Raw genomic sequence first — 18,370 nt, forward strand, 5'->3', positions numbered from 1 at the left:
AGCATACCAAGACCCATGCTGCTTACAGTAGGAAATGACCAAGGCAGGATACCTTTATGAAGCTAGGGAAGGAAACGAACATTATAATATTGTTTCATTTTACTCAAATTAAATACAGTAGAAGAGAAGACAGGTAGCTCAGAGTGGAATTGTGAAGTCCCAGGTACCCTCAGAGAGCACCACTGATCCCACAATTAAATACAGTTAATATAATCATTCTCCAGGTTCTTTAGTGACACTCTCCTTCTGCCAAATTAAAAATTAGTTTGGCAACAAATTATGGTGGAAAGGATTAGGGTTATAGCTGTATTTCCTTGACTCTCTGTCATTGCTTGAGGCTGCAGCAGGAAAACACTGCTGAAACAATCAAAGGCTGCAATTGCTGAGAATAATCATATTTAAAGAGGGGAAGGTTGCATTAGCAGTTAAATATTTCTATGGAAAGGAGTAAATTGGGTAATGCAGTGTCAAAATTTAGGGTAAAATTCCCCCTGAATTGTATCTGAAGAGGGATGAGAGGGAAGAAAGGAGAGGAGAGAGAAAAGAGTAAAGGAGGGGAGAAGGAAATAGGAAGGTTGGAAGAGAAGAAGTCGGGAGAAAGGGGAGGAGAGTGGTAAAGGAAAGAGGAGAGGAAGAAGAGGGAAGTAGGGAAGAGAAGAAAGGGAGAAAGAAGGTAGAGAAGAAGGAGTGTGGATACAGTGAAAGGGGAAATGGGCGAGCAACACCAAAAGTCATGTGTATGTATTTATTTCATTTTATTAAAAGTATCTTATATATGAATGTAAAAAGAATGTATGTTAACATCTGATAAATATCATGGTATATGTATGGGGGAGAGTTTGGAAAAATAAAAAATAAAAAATTATTATTAAAAAAAATAAGGTAAAATTTAGGAGCGTATACAATAAATTGCAACCCCCCCCCCAAAAAGAGAAGGCAATTAAAACTTTCAAGTGGTGCATATGATACTACACCTGAAATGCTATATGTAGTACGAAGTGTCAAAATGTGCATTTGTACAATTTTATGTATTACTGGAGGTTGGCTGGAATACATTTTAGAAATCAGTAAATACTTAAACTCTATGGTGTATTAGTTTTTTCCCCTTCTCCCTAAAAGTTTAAATAGAATGATGTCATTTATTGACCCAGTAATCACTGCTCACATTATAAAGGTCAAACATTTCATACTGTGGCAGGAAATCAATAACTTTCCCCAACAATTCATGGGGGATTTTTTTTTTTTTGCTTCCAAAGAATAATGTCTAATAATTAATGATTTTTGTCTTTTTTTTATCAGCCTAGCATTGGAGAATGGATGCACTGAATAGTTAGTCAGGCCTTATAAAGATATTAGGAAGTCAAGGTATATCAGAGGCCAACCAATTTGTTCAAGTTAGTATTAAAGAAGGTAGTGAGCTTTTTAGCATCTAACTTTTATGAGGTTTATGAGTAAATTATTCCAGAATTAGGACATATGGAGCCTATAAGGACTATACCAGCAAGAATCAAGAAAGGGAAGCTCTTCTGTATTCCTGCTATACAACAAATTTGTAATTGTATAAAAATAATAGGGAGATATATCACCCCCACACACACATGCATACTCCTTACCTATTAGAGTTCTATTACTTAAAGATTCATCTATTGCTAGGAATAAATTATGAAGCAAGTATTTGACCCCGGGAGAAGGTACAGGTACTATCAAGGGTTGCACACAGCACTATATCCATGTCTCCACCAATCTCTGTCAAATACTATTTTGCCTTTGAAGGCAAATGTTGCATAGCTATATTACTCACTTAGTTAATTATAAATACAGGCAGAGTCATAAACAGAAGTAGTGTATCAAAATAACTTTGCAGTGTAAACATGGGATGATTAATGAACCTAATCAATGAAATTAAGAAGTTATTTTTTAAAAAAGTATTTTATTACTTGATTTGAAGACGAAAGGAGAAAAATATTACGATCTAAGAAAGTATGTTTCTCAATAATCTTAGTTTTTAAGCTGCTTTTGTTATCTCATTCAGACATGCATTCCTCTTCAACCTTTAGAACCTCCACAAATGGTCAATTTTTATACAGTGTGCGCACGCACACACATTCTCATCAAAACATTTCACTGACATTGTTTGGTTATTTTATTTTATGATATTATGGTGTAAAGTTCCTTCAAAGCCAAAGCTGCTTTCAGAAATTTTAGTTTGAAAAGATGGATAGAATATGTTCAGAAGAAATATGGAACTACATAGTTTCACTTATTCTATGAGTAATGATTTTGTTTATAAACTTATGATGTTAAAGTTTGAAGAGAGTTAAGGGTTTTTATGATTTTGTTTATTGTATAATTAGTAAACTTAAATAGATTATGTTTAATATGTTTGCATAATCCTGTATTTTGCTCTGGGAAGTTGGGGGGAGGGGGGTGGGGGGAGGGGGGTGGGGGTGGATGGGTTGAAGTTTAAGTAGTTCAGATAAAGTAGAAATAGTCCTATTGTATATAATATTAATGTTTTAATTTTGAGAGAGGAACTGCTCGGGCATTTCCCCTGAACCGCATCAAGAGGGAGAAGAAGAAGGTGAGAAGTAAGTAGGAAGGTTGAGGTGAAGGAGGAGAGGGGGTGAGTGAAGAAAAAGAGGGAAGAAGTAAGTTGGTTTGAGGTGGGATGCGGTTTGGGAGGAAATGGGTGGGCAAGACCGAATGTGGTGTGTATCAATTTGTTTTATTTTTTATCTGAAGTATTTGTAAGATTGTTATGTATTGTAAAGTTGAAAATAAAATTTTTTACAAAAAAAAAAAAGAAATTTTAGTATATAGACAGGATTTGTGCACAGCCTCCATCTACCCCCACAGGGCTAAACTTCATAGATCTCATTACACCTGCTAACCATATTTATTTTGGTTGATTAACCATCTGATTGTATTTTGAAGGCTGGCAATATTCTTTTTTCAAATTCACATTACATATGGAAAGCCATCTATATTATAGACAGCTGTCGGCTCTCTAGTTACTTGCCTGAGTTACATTAACAAGTCAAAACAAACTCAGGTTGTTCAAAAATGAATCCATATGCCGGAAGAAGTGGTGTGACTACAGTAATGTGAGATACAACTCAGAACAATTGTTTCAGTATTTTTATATCTGAGGAACATTACAGCATTCCCTACAGAGGCAGTTTCAAAATTATTGTTAAAATTATTGTTTTGTGGCTAGCAAATTCTTTTGACCGAAAGTTCCGTGACGTTTTGTCGGTCCTGGAAATTATTAGCTGTAGTCCTATTACCTATTGAAATCTGTTTACAGTGGGTGAGAACACTATGTTAAATACCCCAAACTTGTTTTATTTCAAGTTGGTCAACTAGCCAGCTCTAACTAGAATTAAGCACTGAACAGTATCAATTTTAATAGGACTGAAATAGTAAAAATTCTCCTGAATTTTGGTTTAATTGGTCTGGCATTTACACCAGACAGGCTATATTCATAAAAAGCTGAGGATAATTAAAAGAATTAGGGTTGGGTTATTTACTATTACTTTTTAAAGCAATAGTTCCAATTCTATGCCTCAGTAGCTGGCTTCAAACACTACCATTGTTTGTTTAACTACAGTAAATGACTGTGGCTCACTGGAGGCTTTTAAAAAGAGACTAGACAGCCACTTATCTGGAATTGTATAGGGCAGCAATTCTCAACCTGTGGGTCGCGACCCCATTTGGGGTCGAACAACCATTTCATGGGGGTCACCAAACAAGGCTGTCCACCATTTTCCCCCCTTTTCTTTAGCTGTGCTACTCCCTCTTATTCTATTGGCTTTTGAAAGCCAATAGAATAGATTCTATTCAAGAGACTATATTCTATCGGCGTTCGAAAGCCAGTAGAATCTATTGGCTTTCGAAAGCCAATAGAACAGACTCTCTTGAATAGAGTCTAATTCTATTGGCTTTCAAAAGCCAATAGGAATTGTCCAGGCTGTCTCTGCCCTGCTGAGACTGCCAAAAGCCCCAGTCTGCAAACAGTGCTGCAAGGAAAGCTTCCCTCCCTACTGAGCAATTACTAAAAGTAAGTAAAAGAGGGCCAGGGGTGGGAGGTGGGAGGCCGGCGAGTGCAGGGAGGGTTACTGGCATGCGTGGGGCCCGGCGGGTGCCTTACCTGCCTGGGCTGGGCCAGCTGGTGGCCCAGCCGGTGGTCACCCTGCGCCATCACTGCCGCTTGCCGTGGCCACCCAGGAGTGCCTGGGCCTGCCTGCCCCCCCCGAATGGGTAGTGGCCAAGGTAAGGCTAATGGGGCAGCGGCGGGCACAGGGAGGGTTGCTGGCACACATGGGGCCTGGCGGGTGCCTTACCTGCCTTGGGCTGGGCCGACTGGTGGCCCAGCTGGTGGTCGCCCTGCGCCGTCGCTGCCCCTTGCCAGCTAGGCCTCAGCCGGCGCAGGGGGCGGCACCACGCATGCGTGGCGCTCCCGGGCAGGGAAGGTCATCGACTTACAACCGGTTGGGGGTCGCGGCATTAAAAAGTTTGAGAACCACTGGTATAGGGTCTCCTGTTTGAACAGGGTGTTGGACTAGAAGACCACCAAGGTCCATTCCAACTCTGTTATTCTGGCTAGGTTCATATTAAAATGCTAAGTAAGAATTAAGTAACCACATAATGGTTCAGGGCATTGTGAAAACCCAAATAGTCATTTTTTAGTACCAAAGGATTATACATTTACAGTTGTGGAAAAATCAAAATCCTATCATTTAAAAAAATATCTTACACAAAAGTTACTATCCACACAGCAATTCACATCTTTTCTATTTTGGAGTTGCCAAAAAGCCCATTTTTCACAATTACCAAAAATGTCTCTGCTTAACTGCTGGTGGAAATAAATCCCATAATTTAAGATAATAGCAAGTGAGCTAATCAGAAATGTTTTTGAATTTCTACCAGGCATTAAGACATTCTGATTTTAGCACAAAAATCACCATCCAAGCTTTGATGGCATTCGCTATTACTTCCAAGTCAAAGGCCTCTGCATAAGTCTTCTGTTAATCCCATTGCTTTGGTTGTGAGTGCCATTAACACGCACTATTTTGTTCCTGAAATATGCTGATGGTGAGATTGTGATATACTGTACTATTATAATTTTCTGTTATATTTATTCAATTACGTATTACAATAATTTACAGAAGAAAACCTGTCCTTTCAGTATTTATGACTATTTTATAATAGTTTCAGAAATTTATCTTGTAAACTTTGCACATTTTTTTAAAAGTTATTTTCAGTTCTGCAGATGGATGCATGTACTGCCTCAGGATACGAGGATTTACCAGATCTATTTCAGCTTACTGGAAAGATGAATCTTTTGGCCTATGTTTACATTTGCTCGGTTTTGAGAAAATATCTTTCATTGGTGCAAATCCATGGATCTAATATTCTGTGTCAGTAAATTACCCACCATAGTCACTGTCACTCAGTGAAGCAAATCTGGCTTGATGAGAAATACTATGAGATAAACTTAAGCAAATTTAATGCTACAGTTGCTGAGCAAGTATGCTGAACTACAGATCTGCAATTTGGCTAAAACTTTGTGGGGGAGGGGAACACAATCTTAAAAGCATAGCTTAAATAAGAGGCAAAAGAATGAGCCAGTTGTCTTTGGAACAAAATGTTCCTTAACAGGCTTGTCTTTCTTAGAAAACTTACTGAGTAGGCTTCCTTAGAATCTGTTTCTAGAGGAACAAAGACAATGGATGGAAGAATATTCGTTGGCCCAAATACATATGAAAAGATCACCAGAAGCCAGCCTGTCTACTATACTACATAATGGCTCAGTTGGTTACTGAATTAAACAAAAAATATACAACTAAATGTTCCCAAAGACTCAAGGACAGCTAAGAACAGAATATAAAACATAGCAGGAAAGAACAAAGTTGTCATTCTAGACACAAAGCATTTTCTCTGGCCTGATCTCTTTTAATCATATTTACTGCATACTAAATACTAAAAGGTTAGCAACACAGTTGTTGCTCTACAATTAATTTTCACTCAAAAGTATTTCCCACTCTAAATTATCCAAAAGTCCAGATACTGCAATATAGTTAAGTATTTGTTCAGTTCAGGCTGAATTTTATGAACATTTAATCATTCTTCTATGCTAAGTAAGTTCCAAGTGAAAAAAGAATTTATCAAGTGTCTAATTTACTGAGATCAAACAACTCTCTAATATTTTTATCCAGTTCCTCCAGCTAGACAGTATGGTTGATCAAGCCAGGAAATCTGCATCTTTTTTAAGGATTTTGAATTGGTTCAATTAAAATTTTATGTGAGAGCTTAATTCATGTATTGTTGTTAATTCATATACTGTTGTTGCTGCTCTTCACGATCTGATCAATATTATTTCATAGGAGTAGTTGTCAGAAACTGTGTTTATGTCTTCATTGAATTAGGTGTCTCACCTGCTTTTGCCATTATCTAACAGGTATCAGCTCTCCAATACCTCTGCCTCCTATGAAGCTGTAGAACACATTAGCATTCTTTACAGAGTTCTGATTCTATGCATTATTGAAATTAAGATTGCAAAATCTTGACCATTACCTTACTAACATATGAGTTAAGTGTAACTATTCAGTAGCTTGAGTATTGTTCAGCGCTGCCTTTTTAACATAGTATCAATTGATCTTTTTTCCATAATTACTTACAATCAGCATAGTGTTTAACTGCATCATCTTGCAAGGTTTTAAACAGTGGTATATTCACATAAACCACTAATTAAACATAACTGTCTAAAGATCCCATTGTTGGAATGTAGAAAAAGCCTATTATGAATCCTCAATGTCTCCAGATGGGGCTGAACAGACCATTGGTGTGACTTAATGGATTCACAGATCTGGCTGCATCTTAATATGATTTGTTTTTGCATCAGTGAAATAAGTAGATCCAGCTATTTTGCTATATAAGCAAATACTTTCTGACTTTACATTGTATGTATACTTTCTCTCCTTGAAATACTGCAATAACCTTGTCCTCCAGAGATGTTGAAATAGTTGTTTCAAAGTCTTTCCCAAGTCATCTCCATATCATCCCCTCTTCTGCACTTATAACTGATAAATAATCAGGGGGCTTTAGGGAACAATTCATTATATGCAGACTAAAATAACCTGAAACCAGTGACGCATCCAGTTGGTGATCCATTTTGTTGTTGTTGTTGTTGTTAATTGCGAAGTCATGTCCGACCCATCACGACCCCATGGACAACGTTCCTCCAGGTCTTCCTGTCCTCTACCATCTTCTGGAGTCCATTTAAATTCACACCTACTGCTTCAGTGACTCCATCCAGCCATCTCATTCTCTGTCGTCCCCTTCTTCTATTGCACTCAATCTTTCCCAGCATTAGGCTCTTCTCCAGTGAGTCCTTCCTTCTCATTAGGTGGCCAAAGTAGTTGAGTTTCAACTTCAGGATCTGGCCTTCTAAAGAGCAGTCGGGGTTGATCTCTTCTAGGACTGACCGGTTTGAATGCCTTGCAGTCCAAGGGACTCGCAGGAGTCTTCTCCAGCACCATAATTCAAAGGCCTCACTTCTTTTGCGCTCAGCCTTTCTTATGGTCCAACTTTCACAGCCATACATTGCAACTGGGAAAACCATGGCCTGGACTATACGCACTTTTGTTGGCAGGGTGATGTCTCTGCTTTTTTAGAATGCTGTCTAGATTTGCCATAGCTTTCCTCCCCAGGAGCAAGCGTCTTTTAATTTCTTGGCTGCAGTCCCCCTCTGAGGTGATCTTTGAGCCCAGAAAAATAAAATCTGTCACTACCTCCATTTCTTCCCCATCTATTTGCCAGGAATTGAGAGGGCCGGATGCCATGATTTTGGTTTTCTTAATGTTGAGTTTCAAGCCAACCTTTGCACTCTCCTTCTTCACCCGCATCAAGAGGCTCTTTAGTTCCTCTTCACTTTCTGCCATTAGAGTGGTATCATCTGCATGTCTTAGGTTGTTGATATTTCTCCCGGCAATCTTAATTCCAACTTTTGATTCATCTAGCTCTGCCTTTCTCATGATGTGCTCTGCATATAAGTTAAATAGGCAGGGCGACAGTATACAGCCTTTCCGGACTCCTTTTCCAATTTTGAACCAATCAGTGGTTCCGTGTCCAGTTCTCACTGTTGCTTCTTGACCCGCATATAGGTTTCTCAAGAGACAATGAGATGGTCTGGTACTCCCATCTCTTTAAGAACTTGCCACAATTTGTTGTGATCCACACAATCAAAGGCTTTTGCATAGTCAATGAAGCAGAAGTAGATGTTTTTCTGGAACTTCCTAGCTTTCTCCATGATCCAGCGTATGTTGGCAATTTGATCTCTAGTTCCTCTGCCTCTTCGAAATCCTGCCTGTACTTCTGGTAGTTCTCGATCCACATACTGCTGGAGTCTAGCTTGTAGATTTTAAGCATAACTTTACTAGCATGTGAAATGAGTGCAATGGTGCGATAGTTTGAACATTCTTTGGCATTGCCTTTCTTTGGAATTGGAATGTAAACTGACCTTTTCCAATCCTGTGGCCACTGTTGAGTTGTCCAAATTTGCTGGCAAATTGAGTGTAGCACTTTTACTGCATCGTCTTTTAAGATTTTGAATAGCTCAGCTGGAATACTGTCACCTCCACTAGCTTTGTTGTTGCTCAGATTTTCTAAGGCCCATTTCACTTCACCTTCTAGGATGTCTGGTTTGAGGTCAATGACCATCTCATTGTGGTTATCTGGGATATTAAGCTCATTCTTGTATAGTTCTTCTGTGTAGTTTTGCCATCTCTTCTTAATCTCTTCTGCCTCTGTTAGGTCTCTGCCATTTTGGTCCTTTATCATGCCCATCTTTGCATGAAACGTTCCCTTCATATCTCCAATTTTCTTGAAGAGATCTCTGGTCCTCCCTATTCTGTTGTTTTCTTCTATTTCTTTGCACTGTTCATTTAAGAAGGCATTCTTATCTCTTCTAGCTACTCTCTGGAATTCTGCATTCAATTGGGTGTATCTTTCTCTTTCTCCTTTGTCTTTCGCTTCCCTTCTTTCCTCAGGTATTTTCAAAGCTTTCTCAGACAGCCATTTTGCTTTCTTGCATTTCTTTTTCTTTGGGATGGTTTTAGTTGCTACCTCTTGTACAATGTTGCGAACTTCCATCCATAGTTCTTCAGGCACTCTGTCTATCAGATCCAGTTCCTTAAATCTATTTGTCACCTCTACTGTATATTCATCAGGAATATGATTTAGTTCATACCTGAGTGGCCTAGTGCTTTTCCCTACTTTTTTCAATTTAAGCCTAAATTTTGCAACGAGAAGCTCATGATCTGAGCCACAGTCAGCTCCTGGTCTTGTTTTTACTGACTGTATAGAGCTTCTCCATCTTTGGCTGCAGAGCACATAGTCAATCTGATTTCTATGTTGACCGTCTGGTGATGTCCATGTGTAGAGCCGTCTCTTGGGTTGTTGGAAAAGAGTGTTTGTTATGACCATTGTATTCTCTTGACAAAATTCTATTAGCCTGTGCCCTGCTTCATTTTGTACTCCAAGGCCAAACTTGCCTGTTATTCCGGTTATCTTTTGGCTTCCTACCTTAGCATTCCAATCCCCCATGATGATAAGGACATCATTTTTTGGTGTTAATTCTATAAGGTGCTGTAGGGCTTCATAGAACCGGTCAATTTCATCCTCTTCAGCACCAGTGGTTGGGGCATAGATTTGGACTATTGTGATATTGAATGGTTTGCCTTGGATTCGAATTGAGATCATTCTGTCATTTTGGGGATTGTATCCCAGTATTGCTTTTCCTATTCTTTTATTGACTATGAAGGCTACTCCATTTCTTCTGAGGGATTCTTGCCCACAGTAGTATACCTGATGGTCATCTGAGTTAAATTCACCCATTCCTGTCCATTTTAGTTCGCTGATTCCTAAGATGTCGATGTTCAGTCTTGTCATCTCTTTTTTGACTACGTCTAGCTTGCCTTGATTCATGGATCTTACATTCCAGGTTCCTATGGAGAAAAAATCTTTACAGCATCGGACTTTCCTTTCACCACCAGATATATCCACAGCTGAGCGTCCTTTCGGCTTTGGCCCAGTTGCTTCATTCTTTCTGGCGCTACTAGTACTAGCCCTCTGCTCTTCCCCAGTAGTATATTGGACACCTTCCGACCTGAGGGGCTCATCTTCCAGCGTCATATCTTTTTTCCTTTTAGTACTGTCCATGGGGTTTTCATGGCAAAGATACTGGAGTGGTTTGCCATTTCCTTCTCCAGTGGATCACATTTTGTCAGAACTCTCTGCTATAACCTGTCCATCTTGGGTGGCCCTGCACGGCATAGCTTATAGCTTCATTGAGTTACGCAAGCCCCTTCACCACGACAAGGCAGTAATCCATAAAGGGATCCATTTTAGTTGTGCTTTAATACTCAATCTGGTGTTTTCTTGATAGTAGCACTGCTGAAGAAAAAATGTATTTGGAGGTTAGACTCCAAAAGCAACTATACACATCTTGATGGAATTCTGTTACTACTATTTTAAGGGTATAAAACTTAAGGAGTTAAGTTCAGTGTTAAAAAAATATTAAAATACAATCTGGATTCTCATTTTGCCACAAAAGTCCAATTTTGATTTTAAAAAGTGTTGGGAATAGTGTTAAAAACTGAAAGACTACCCTTAAGAGTTTGAGATTGAACTAATTTCAAAAGGTGTAAATTGGGCTATGACTCAAACTGAAAAATACGTAGAAATTACTCTCTGGGGACTTTTGCCTCTAAAAGCTTAAAAAGAATAAAACAAGCACAGCTTGAACAAAACAAAACAAAGAGCTTCAGTAAATACAATAACACTATGTTGAATTTTGCATGTTCTTTGCAGGACCCAGTAAAGTGGAGCACAACTTTGTTCTGTTCTGTCTTGGCTATTAATGGTTCAACAATGTTTTAAAGCTGTTTTTGCAAAAATCCTCAATCTCAGATTGCTGCATCATCCACATAAAGAAACCTGTTAGATGGTTGTCTGCTATTGTCTGCTCTTGCAGGTATATGAAAGTCCTGGCAGTTAATTGATTATGTTGTTTAAAACTTGTGATGTAAATATTCCCTATGGAGATAAAGCTTTCCCTTTGATTTTCATCTAGATCCCCAAACAGCCAGGACCAGAAGGACGTGAAACTCAGGTAAATATATGGTTAGGTCATGAAAACACCTTGCACACCACTGTTAACACTGCAGCATGCCTCACTGCCTATTTATCCATAGCAAAAGCAAGCATAGTGATTAGTTTGACATTGCTTGGACAAGATTTGCAGTTCTGTTTTGACAGAACGAAAACCCTAGGAATAACACTAAACTTTCAAAGGAAGCTGAGTGATAATAATTTGCATCCATAGCTTTAATATTAATGAAATGGATGTCTAATTAATAAATTTCGAGAATAGTCCTCTTGATTTTGAGATGCCAGATTCTGTTTGTTCAACAGGTTAATATAATCCCTTCTGACTCCTATATCTTGTATAAATCTTACAAATCTAGTAATTGTTGCCAGGAAGGTCAACCAATGAAAAACTACTATATTCCATTAACTTTTTAAAGGGGCTGAATGTTTAACATAGCAAGTTAAAATAACACAGTACCATCTCAGTGCAATGCACTGTTGCAAAGATACTATTAAGCTTTTAGGAGAGCAAGACAATTTTGCTGCTGGTGGTAAAAGGAGCAAAACAACGATAAAAATTTGAATACACAGTTTGATTCGTGACATTTACATTCTGCGTGCAGGTTTCTGATCTCTAATGGACCACAGCATATCTAATAAGCGAGAATTTCACTATTCATTTAAAAAAAACAAATCCTAAAAGATATATGCACTGTAGCACACTCAAGCCCTTTAAACTGGAATCATGTTTTTTAATTACTACTGGCTCCAGATAAATTTTGCAGATATTCTGCTCTGACTGCAGTTAGGTTTAAAGTCTTATCTCCAATTGATACCTTCAGTCCTGCAAGCTCAGTGCAAGACCAATTATCTTCCATGGAAGGAACTGACATATTTAGAACTCTCAATGAATTTCTACAAAGAAACTCATGAATGTGTAGTTTGGGTTTTCCAGAGGTTTGGCACTGTAAAGGATCAAATCTAAAAGCCACCTGAAACGTTAAGGAAGAATATGTTCCACTGCTTAACAAATAGAGCATAAAATAGAACTTTTATCCTGAACTTTCTAAAAGAACATAGAACTATTTTCCATAATATTATTTAAATGAGCTAGCTTTAAAAAAAAAAAAGACATCCCAAGCATTCTCCGGGTACCCACCCAGCTGTAAAAGGAAGAGTACACGTTGTTCTTTCCACCAAGCTATTGGACTATTTCTCAGATTTTATAACAGGATTAACAGAAGTTGCTGCCATTCCTTTGGTTTTAATTCATAACTCAATACCATTTAAGCCAATCTCTTCTCTTTTTTTAAAACAAGGTAGTGCAAACCTCTTTAATATTCAGTTTTCTGGGAGTGCTGGACTAATCTCCATGCTGGCTGGAAACCACAGGACTATGCACTTAAGGCTGAGACAGTGGAAGTTAGAATAAGGCAGCCATCTAAGCTAACAGACCTTTAGCATCATAAAAAAGGATTAGTGTTAATTTGTCATTAATATGTTTTTACTGCCAGGTATGGGGAGAAGCATTTATGAGTTTTTCTGCTTTGCTTCCAAAATAACTTGGATGGCTTTGGATATTCTCCAAAGTTCTGACAGCATTTGATACCCCTCTCCCAGATAGCCAAATGTCTTGGTTAATTGTGTTGTGTTCAATGGCTGTTAATTTCGCTGCTAATTTTGTTGCGTTCCAACAGGCATTTAGCAGATTTAGTATTTACTCAGTTTTAGATACTTTCCCTAAAAGTGCAAACTGAAAACAAAAACTAGGACTTGGCTAAACAAGTACATAATTATTTATAGCTTTGTTTTCCCAAGTGCACTGAATCTTAATAAAAGAGTCCTAATGTATGGCTTCACATGGTTTTTATAAAGAAAATCATTATAGGATGCAGCGACCTTCTGCAGAAATTAACAGAGCTTGTAGGTGTTCAGTTCTGGAAGACATCAGAAATCAGATGGCATATAAATTAAATTTAATACATAAATTATTTATTGTGTATCCTGTTTGGATACACAATAAATTTACACAAACATCTAGGCCAGGGGTAGGCAACCCAAAACACTCAAAGAGCCACTTTGGACCCGTTTCCCACCAAAAACAAAACACTGGGAGCCGCAAAACGCTTTTGACATCTAAAATGAAGATAACACTGCATATATCCTTTTTTACCTTTAATATACATACATATCTCATAAAGGTAAAAAAGGATATATGCAGTGTTATCTTCATTTTAGATGTCAAAAGGGTCTCCCTCTCTCTCCCTCCCTCCCTCCCTCTCTTTCTGCCCTTGGTCTGCCAATCCTCTTTCCCCACTCAGTGTGTGTGTGTATGTGTGTGTGTGTGAGTGTGTGTGTGTGTGTGTGTGTGAGAGAGAGAGAGAGAGAGAAAGAGGGGCACTTGAGCTTCCCTCTCTTTCTCTCTCTCTCCCTCTCTTTCTTCCTCTTTCCTCTCCCCCCTCTCTTTCCTCTCCCTCTCCCTCTCTCTTTCCCTCTCTTTCTCTTTCCTCTCCCTCCCTCTCTCTTTCTCTCCCTCTCTCTGTCTCCCTCTCTCCAATCTTCTGCTCACCTGGCAAGCTGGCTTCAAGCTGTTCTCCAACAGGCTGGCTCTCTCCTCCCCTTCCTGCTTCCTGCAAAGACACAGCCAAGGCAGGAGTCCCACCCAATAAGCTTGTCAGCTCATCGAACAGGGTGAAGCTACTCTCTTTTTTACACACACACACACACACACACACACACACACACACACACACGGGGGGGAGGGAGAGAAGGGAAGCGCAAGTGCCTCTCTCTGTCTCTCTCTGCAAATGGCAGAAGAGGCTGGGAGCCGCAGGAGAAGGCTCAAAAAGCCGCATGCAGCTCGGGAGCCGCAGGTTGCTGACCTGTGATCTAGGCTATAATTAAAGAATTATCATTAACAGGACATACCAAACACAAACAAGTTGCAGCTGCTTCTGCTTTCATGTTGGAAGCACCAAGGTGCTTCTGGGTTGGAAGGATTAGATGATCAATACCTATGGAGATTCTCAGTCATCCAGGTCATGGCTGTCCCAAAGGTGCTTTTTCAAGAGGTAACTGGACTTTCTTCAGCTCTAACTGGATGGTGGAGAATGGAGGGATTTATATTTCTTGCAGACAGCTGGTCATTTGCATTCCTTTAGAGTCGTTGAGGCTTCCAAAGAAGGGTCCACACGTATCTGCACTATTCAGATGACCCTGAGGACACATATAAACCTCAATGCAAATGACCAGTGTCTGCATGGAATAAAAATCCTCCATTCCCCATCATCCAGTCAGAGCTGAAGAAGCTTCTTACATGAGAAGCGAAATGTCTTCAAAGAAAAAACAAGAAAGTCCAGTTGCCGCTTGAAAAAGCATCTTTGGGACGATCAAATGGTAACATCACAGGGGATGCCCAATTGGGGGCTCCTTTCATGTCTCCATTAAAACACAATGTTACTATTTCACTTAGTTGTTGATTCATTTCAGCAAATTCTCTTGATCCACTGCTACCATACCTGAACCAATATTAGGTTTTACTAGTACTTTTTGTCTTGTGGCCTAAAAAGTGTGAGCGCTTTCATAAGATGCTGACACCAATATAACAAGTTTAGAAACATCCATTCAATTACTACTCAAGTCCTGAGTTAGATTTGAAACTTCAATAAACTTTCCATGTAGATGAGGAGTTAAGCTCTTGTGAATTTCAAAACCAGCAAATAAAAAATAATCAATATTTGGAACCTGAAATTAATTTCAAGTTATTTTCTACCCTTTACCATATTTCAATTCCAAGCTACAATTTATAGTGACTACAATAGCTAATACCTAAATACACAAAGACATACACATGTGTGTTGTATCTGTGGGTGCAGAGTTGTCTTATTGACCTACCTATAGATAAGTAATAGTTATACCTCTTATTATATATAAATACCTCTTATGATATAAAACCATAGTCAAAATGTACCCAACCCCCAAATTGTAAGAACTACAGTCTTGAATGATGGGCTCTGATATCTTTGTTCATATACAATGCAATGCTCAAAGTAATTGAAAAAGGAGAAATGGATATAGGAACATTCCAGCTATATAACATTCCAGTTATATATGCAAATATCACATACAGCATTCCAGTTATTTATGCAAAAAAACTATGCCGGAATGGAAGTGGAATGGAATCCCTGCCAATTTCCAATTCTGTTCACATAAATTTAAAATACACATCTGAGAAGACTGCACTGCTGAAAATTGGCTACGATATTTATTAAATATATGTTGTGCAGCAAACACAAGTTCCCAAAACTATGCACATAGTTTCAAAGGAATCTTTCCTAACATTCTTCTCCAGAATTGCATTTCCTACACAAACATGTTGGTATTTAGCTGACATTTATTTGGGAAACTTACGTTTGCTGATGTAACACAGAGTTCTAGCTCAAAATCAATGGCTGAAACAGTGCTAATGGCTGACCTTCTCATCCACCATAAGAATGATTTCCACCCATAATGCTCCAACATATAATATTCCAGATTTGGAAGCCTGTGTTATGGGTCCTTTGCTAAAGACGGCAATTTGGAGCATTTCTATCTCCTCCATCCATTCCCTGCTTCTGCACTCTAAAACACATTTTGTGTATTTGCTCTACAAGTTAAAAAAAAGCTATTTGGGTATAATTACACACAACCGCAATACTTAGTTCTTCCTAACTAAAAGCCCCATTTTAACAGAGAACTCATGCTTATCCTTGTGTAAAAATATTGGTTTTCCACCTTTAGAGTTTTATTCTGTTTGCATCTCTTGCTATTAGCATTTATATATTTATATATGAGCGAAGGCAGGAATCAGCAAAGTCTTATGAAAGATTTGAGCGTGGATGTTTTAGTTTTAAGTAGAGCAATGGAAAATACTATCTCTAACCATATTACCCAGTCTCACTTATATATACTAGTATATCTGTGAGAAGACTTCATATAGTGCCAGTTCTTTTCCTTTAGCTACAAAATCCCATGTTCATCCATCTTTAATTATAAAGGACTGTGAGAGTCTCTTTTCGTTATCTTTATCTTCAATTTCATATTGATATATATGAAAATGTTATTGTCCTGGAAGGACAATTTTTGGAATGTTAATGTGAAACAAAAGGTGGGTTAGGTTCAAAGGGGATTCAGCTATGTTATATACAGGGACAAGACCAGGACTGTCCTAACATATTTGTGTTCAGGTGAGCTGGGGTTTTCTCAATAGGCTAAATGTGATTGATAGCTAACAATATTAACATTTACCAATGCAAAGTGGCAGGCACTATATTATCAGGTCATGACAATAATAGGGAAAAAATTTGCAAGTTACAAAAAGAAGCCCCAGAAGTATCATCCAGAGGCATTCATTGAATTGCTTAATTAAACCATTTCATCTCATCTTCTGTTAAAGTTGAAGATACTAAAATTGGAAGAAAAACCATTTGGAGGTTATTAGTGATTTGTCTTAAAGTATTCCACATACTTAAAGTATTCCACAAATTTATTACTTAATTCAGACCTGATTTTCTCCAGAAGCAGATGGTATCTGACAACCTGACCAGCAAGGAAGAGACTGTGCAATTAAATCAGTGATACTGCAAGGCTAGTCCATTACAGGATTTTTATCAATGGAGCCAAAGACTTTCCTTGCAGAATATATATCTCATCTTGGCAAGAAACATATAATGTAACCTTCACTAGTAAGTGATAATGAGCAGGCAGGAATACAGAGTCCAAGAGCAACTAAAGCTAGCTATAATTTGGTTTATGGAAGTGGGAAAAGTATGATACTAGCTCCACTATTTCTGAATAATTGATAAGGCAGTTAGTTCAGCTATACAACAGTAGTATAGTGTCACCACAATTATTTAAAAACAAACAAATAAAAAAAACCAAGCTTTAATGAAAGGACATTTTTCTGTTTCTCAGAAAAGAAGATACAGCAAAATGCAACCCTGGAATAAAATATAGCCACTACTGTGTTAGTGACAACGTTTAAGTCAGCACAATGTTTTGCAATTCCCATTTTTTTCTCTTTTTGTACAGTCCAGGTTCAGAGTCTGTTCTGGAAAATACAGCAAGCTGGAAATCAGGATCCAGATTAATTTGCTGATGACTGTAGAAATATGAACATTATTGTATTCTTCTGGGTTCCCCCAATCTTGCTATGTTGATTTGCTAATACTGTAAAAATACCATGAATTTATGAAGGCAACACATTTTAAAATAATCCATGTAATGGTAAATAAACCGTTACCATGCAATGTTACAATCAGATGGAGGGAGTAAATTGCAAAGATGGAAATTTACACAAAGACACTATGGCAGGCCTGACACACTACTTGGTCAAGGAGGGGAATAGTTACTCTGTCAAGTAGAAAGAATTAAGGATTTTTTTGAAAAGCTAAAATTCTCTTGTTTTGATAAAGTCATGATAAAAAGATGTGACTTCAACATTTGATTTGTCATATATTCACCTTTTTCAATTCCACAAGCATCAGATGTCCCAAACGTCAACATCCAAAGGGTTAAATGTCTATTACACAACACAATCCTTGTTAGTATGAAAACTTGGCAATTTTTAATAATATTAGTTATTGCAGCCTGGAGGAAGAGTTAGTGGTATCCTTTTTAATTATTAACCTAACAAGTTGGGTTTTGTGATCAACACTGTTTTTAAGGTATTTGAGTTTGATTTTAAAATGCTCCATGACAGAGCATTTCTCTTCAGCCAAAATGGGCAAATAATGAGATCTGGAATTGTGCAGATCAGCTTATGTGTAAGAAATGAATCTGAGTCTTTTGTTTGAAAAAAATACATTCAGAGTAAGTGGAAAGAATGGCTACTGGCTCTGTGACAGGAGAGTCAAATCTTCATAAACCTGAAAGAGAGGGGAGGAAAAAAAGCGACACAAATGCGTCCTACAAAAGAACAGACCAGATCACAGCTGGAAGGAAGGCAAACCTTTTAATCAGGTCCTTGAAATACAAGCTGCAGGAAGCTAGAACATTTTGGTGGACTTCAAACTCTTTGCCTTCAACAATAATTTTCAGGTCTGTAAACTCTTTCGCTCTGCGTTGCTGGTTCAACTCCTTCAACATTTCTGCAGAACAGAGAAGACAGACAGTGCCAGGTTTCCCATTAAGAGATTTTTTTTTTCAGAAATGTATTCTTTAAAAAGTAAAAATTAAAAAC

At 38.1% G+C, this 18,370-nt stretch overlaps 1 protein-coding gene across 2 annotated transcripts in view; it reads right to left on the minus strand.

The window, feature by feature from the left end:
* The window catches only part of KLHL29 (kelch like family member 29), a 155,599-nt gene that overhangs the window by 81,939 nt on the left and 55,290 nt on the right, over nt 1-18,370 (minus strand). For both annotated transcript variants that reach the window (XM_039345890.1, XM_039345891.1), the window contains exon 3: nt 18,140-18,278. In XM_039345890.1, the coding sequence (XP_039201824.1) occupies nt 18,140-18,278 (139 nt within the window). The remainder of the gene's footprint in view (nt 1-18,139; nt 18,279-18,370) is intronic.

This window comes from Crotalus tigris, unplaced genomic scaffold (genome assembly GCF_016545835.1).
Source record: "Crotalus tigris isolate CLP2741 ecotype Arizona unplaced genomic scaffold, ASM1654583v1 scf7180000017980.1470182205:1502881, whole genome shotgun sequence".
Lineage (NCBI taxonomy): Eukaryota > Metazoa > Chordata > Lepidosauria > Squamata > Viperidae > Crotalus > Crotalus tigris.